This window comes from Acomys minous (genome assembly GCF_964271855.1).
Source record: "Acomys minous genome assembly, chromosome: 2".
Lineage (NCBI taxonomy): Eukaryota > Metazoa > Chordata > Mammalia > Rodentia > Muridae > Acomys > Acomys minous.
This window is the reverse complement of record NC_140484.1, coordinates 46,211,482-46,216,772: the sequence shown is the minus strand read 5'-3', so window position 1 is coordinate 46,216,772 and position 5,291 is coordinate 46,211,482. Positions and strand designations below refer to the sequence as shown.

At 36.5% G+C, this 5,291-nt stretch overlaps 1 protein-coding gene across 1 annotated transcript; it reads left to right on the top strand.

Annotated features, from left to right (window-relative positions):
• Positions 1–3,555: 3,555 nt before the first annotated feature.
• Positions 3,556–4,503, top strand: LOC311591944 (olfactory receptor 5AN6; the record flags this gene model as incomplete). Its single annotated transcript, XM_084771787.1, has 1 exon — positions 3,556–4,503. One exon carries the CDS (start codon positions 3,556–3,558, stop codon positions 4,501–4,503), a length of 948 nt encoding a protein of 315 aa, XP_084627913.1.
• Positions 4,504–5,291: the final 788 nt, after the last annotated feature.

Sequence of the window (5,291 nt, the reverse complement as noted above, 5' to 3'; positions counted from 1 at the left end):
AGTCCTGGTTGTCCTGTAACTCACTCTGAAGACTCTGGTAGCTTCAAACTTATCCAACTGCCTTTACCTCCCAAGTGCTAGAATTAAAAGTGTACATCACCACTATCTAGCTTGAAAATTTAAAAAATATATGTCTATATTTACCTGAAATTATATCAATAGTCTGTGGCATAATAACAGTGTTCATAAAATTTAAATGTGAGCAGTGATTTTTTTTCAGTAAGTTAGAAAATGACCTGTCTGCAATGGATTTAAAAGGAAATTCATAATAGAAAAGACTTCCAAAGAGGACAAGAAAATAAACTTTAGCTAATACATATGTCTTTCCTTCTTCATATTAAATTGACTATTTTCTTCACCTTTCTTTATGAGAATATATTAAAAAGTAAAAGCGGATTGCTTCTGGAGTGACTTGAAGGATTTATTTAATCTTCCTTTTGCTGTTTATCAAACGATAGTCTTATTTGGTGCTTGCAGATGTTGGATTTCAACAAATACCGTATTATTTTCCCTACAGGAAAACATTTTCTGTGACTCCTACATCAAAGTTTAATTTGGGTTTTAATATTAAAGAGGAACAAAGTAAAGTATTTAACTCATAAGATATAAAATTTTATTCATAAGATTATGATATTTTATTATATTAAGATCACAAACAAAAAATAAGGGCCTGGCTCTTTGTTACTTTACTGGTAAGTCTCTCTCTGGCCTGATCCTTTGGGCTGTGGTACTATAAATAATTTATTACTGCTGCTTGTTACTTCTTCAGGGGTATAAAAATGGCATTTATCTTTTGAGTGACTGGCTGTATACATTTTTCCAGGTCCTAAAAATAGCATAATAGTTTATATTTATTGACTCAGAAAACATTGTGTTTGCAACAAATTTCCACAGCAAAAGAAAACTTAGAAGAGTAAATCTGATCCTTTAAAAAAGATTTATTTTTGTTTTTATTTATGTGTGTGTATGTCTATGAGTCTATATGAATGTTCATGCACATATGCACACAGGACAGAAGAGGATGCCATATCTCCTGGAGATGGAGTTTCAGGCAGTTGGGAACCACCAGCTATGGGTTAAGACCCAAACTTGGGCCCTCTTAACTGCTGAGCCATCTTCAGTTTCCCTGATCTGACCTTAATGTGCAGATGATGTCATCCATTTGATACTACATGTGATTAAATTGCTATCATGCTACTGGTCCAGCTGATCCATTTCACTGACTTGCAGTAGAGTGAGGGAACCACGTTCATTATGGCATTATAGAATGTAAACTTCATCTCAAATGGACAACAGGAACTGAAAACAGACAATAGGAAATTAAGTAAAAAGTAACTGCAGGAATTAGTGTGAAACAGCCTTTCTGTTTTTTCCAATTATGGAGTCTTTCTCTATTACCAAAGTAGTAGTTCCAGTGGCATTGCTGTGTAAATATTATTTCATTTTCTCTAGTTCATGAGTGAACTAGAAGAGATGTGTAATAACATTCATTTGAGAGATTAAAAATAATGTTTATGTTTTTATTAAAAATATCTAACACTTAAGCACACAGAAAGATACAAAAATCTTTACAAAATGCATTTCTTAAGAAAGAGTTTAAAAATAATATTCAATTTCTGAGGTCCCCAGGATGTACGGTCCTGAGAACAGACTTGAGAAAACATACCACAGAAATGGCATAGCAATTATATCTCTACTTACCCACTTACCTGGTATGACTCACATAGTTTCTTGAAGTAAAAATTCTTTGATAGTTCATGTGAAGTATTTCTGTCTTTACAGAAGGTGTTTTAAACATGGGAAGCCCAGAAGTCAGTTTTAGGGCAGAATGATAGCCTGGGCCTTGGTGTGATCTTAGTGCGTTCACTGACGGATGGCACAGGTCAATGTAATTCTCTTTTTTCTGATTGCTAATTAATCCTCTTCTTTGGTTTCTGAAATCACATTACTTCTGCTCTACACAGTTCTTTTTGTGTGATTTCCCACCACAGTTATTGTTTGTAGACACGAAACATGCCTTTGGTGCAAAGAGAACAGTTGCAATGACTTCATTTTGGAAAAAGAGAAAGCAAAGCCCCAGTTGTGTCACAGTGATGCAGAGACAGACCTTGGAACCCAGAGCATGTGTCATTATACCTAGGCCTTCCCAGCACGTGCAGCAGTAATGAGTATTTACTAAGAGCCAGTATTACATCTCTTATGCCTTTACTTATCAACTGAGATAAAAATAATTTTTGTGTATTATCTCTCCCCAGACTAATGAAAAGTGAAATGCAGTGCAATTCCTAATTTTATTTCCTTTGGATGCATTCATTACACAGATCTTCTGAAGACCTGGACATGAGAACCATCAAAGTGATTTCTGAAAAATGAAGGGATTTGTTTCCAGTCATTATAATGCTCTATGTGATAACTATGCACTAACAAATACAATTATAACTAACTATAAAATGTCATGGGGCTGAATAGGTGCCACCATAACTAAACTTTAAAACTGAGCAAAATGGGGATTCTGTAATTTATCTTATTATAAAAGTGAATTTTAAATTTTTTATTTTTATAATTTTTATTAAATATTTTATATATATGTTTACATTATTAGACACATACAATAAACTACCTACAGTGAGAAGAACCATAAAACATTCAGGAATTACATACATGTTACATTCGTAGTGTTTTCTACTATTTGTATTTGGCAACTTTGAAGAAAACATCTTTCCTACTGACAGGCAAATAATTTAATTCATTGTAGTGGATGAGTGTCAATCAATTTAGAAAAAAACAAAATAATATCAGATTTATACTTCATACAATGTATTGATTTTTTTCCAAACATATAATACAAATGTAAAAAGTAAAACTAAAAGAAAAAATAGAGAAGATTCTTACTGAATTATATAACTAAATTTTTTTCATTGTAACAGCAAATCTGAGACTATAATTATGGAGGTGAGCAGACAAAAAAAGTAAATCGATATATTAAAATCCTGAACACACTGAATATTGACAATGAATGATAAACATGGAAAATAATTGTCAAACTTGGGGAACAATGAATTAAAACTATTTGTTTGTTGTAAAGTCTCATACACAAATCTAGTAGAGAAAGAGAGAAGGGATCAAGAGATATAAATTTAAAACAGTGAAATAAATTTTACGTTCAAGATCATCAAAGATCAAATCTAAATAATTATATGAAATGTTGATAATAAAATAATAAGAAACACTGTCATGAAATTTTTATACCAGTGCAAATCAGTATCAACATTTAGACAAGAATTTGGCAACATCTGTTTGTATGTGTGGGAAGAATTGCAAGAATGTAGCTCAAGCTGTGAAGTGGTAGGAAGAGGGTTTTCTAGCAATTTCCAGAATAATATTTAGGTCTTGATTTTGTTGAAGTTAGTTTGATTGTGGATGATTTTTTCATCCAACACTGTACTCAAAACGAGGAAGATTTGTAATGTTGAAATAATCATGTGTAATCTACTTAGTTAATCATTGTTAATCTATCTAAAGTATCTATCTGCAGGTTTAAGGTGCTCCAAGAGGATGACAGGAGGGAGGAATAGCACTGCCATCACCAAGTTCATTCTTGTTGGATTCTCAGATTTTCCCAGGCTCAAGCTGGTCCTCTTTGTTGCCTTCTTGGGAACTTATCTCTCTACAGTGGCATGGAACCTGGGCCTCATTATCTTGATTAGGATTGACCCTTACCTACACACACCTATGTACTTCTTCCTCAGCAATCTGTCATTTTTAGATTTCTGTTATGTTTCATCTACAACCCCTAAAATGCTCTCAGGATTCTTCCAGAAGCCCAAATCCATCTCCTTTGTTGGGTGCACCATGCAGTACTTCATCTTCTCAAGCCTGGGTCTTGCCGAGTGTTGTCTTCTGGCAGCCATGGCTTATGACCGGTATGCAGCCATTTGTAACCCTCTGCTCTACACAGCCATCATGTCCCCCTCCCTCTGTGTGCAGATGGTGGTTGGAGCCTACATCACTGGTTTCTTTGGTTCATTGATGCAACTGTGTGCTATACTTCAGCTCCACTTCTGTGGGCCAAACGTTATAAACCACTTCTTCTGTGACCTGCCTCAGTTATTAGTCCTCTCCTGCTCTGAAACGTTTGCCCTTCAAGTCCTCAAGTTTGTAATAGCAGTGATTTTTGGGGTGGCATCTGTCTTGGTCATCCTGATATCCTATGGTTATATCGTTGGGACAGTCCTGAAGATCAGCTCAGTAGAAGGCAGATCCAAGGCTTTCAATACTTGTGCGTCTCACTTGACAGCGGTCACCCTCTTTTTTGGATCAGGACTCTTTGTCTATATGCGCCCTAGTTCTGATAGTTCCCAGGGTTATGACAAGGTGGCGTCAGTCTTCTATACAGTAGTGATTCCCATGTTGAATCCTCTGATTTACAGTCTGAGGAACAAGGAAATCAAAGATGCTCTTAAGAGATGTAAGAAGAGGTGCTTTTCCCATTGCCTCTGTTAGTTAAAGTCAGGCTAGTGAACCTGTTGACTGGATATCCCTAGACTGTGCAGGGGTATTCTATGTGATTCCAAACACCCTGATGCTGTGGTGGAATCACAAGTGAGGTCACCCCATCAAATTCTAGGCTGGCTCATGGATCCTGGGTCCTGTCTCCTCTTAGTCTTGAAGTTGGTTCCTCTCCTGTACCAGCATCGAGTCACAGAGAAGTTTCTACATCATTTTTCATTTTTGAAGCAGCAGTCTTTTGTTCTTAAGTTTTTAAACCCTTATTCTATCAGATTTCTGATACTTAAGCCGAACGAAAAGTGACCAAACACAAGGCTAACAGTCTTTCCCAATCACTGCATCTCAAACACTACAATGACGATGTTGTCTGAGACTTCAGACTCTTGAGATGTGTTCTGGCTGACTATTTTTAAAAAATGAACTTGACACAAGCTAGTGTGATCTTGGGAAAGGAACTGTATTTGAGAAAGTGGGTCTGTCAGGTTGCCTTTAGGCAAGTTTTTAGGGCATTTTCTTAATGAATGCTAGACGTGGGAGGGTCCAGCTCAGTGGGGGCATTACAACTCCTAGGCTGCTGACCCTGGGTGCTATGAAAACTGTAGACTGAGTGGTGGGGAGCAAGGCAGTAAGCAGGGTCTCTGCCATGACCTCTGCTTCTGTTCCTGCTTCCAGGTTCCTACCTTGAGTTCTTTTCCTACCTTTCCTTCTGTGGGACTACAAGATGTAAGCTGAAATAAACCCTTCCCTCTCCAGATCCCTTTTGGTCATGGTGTCTTATGACA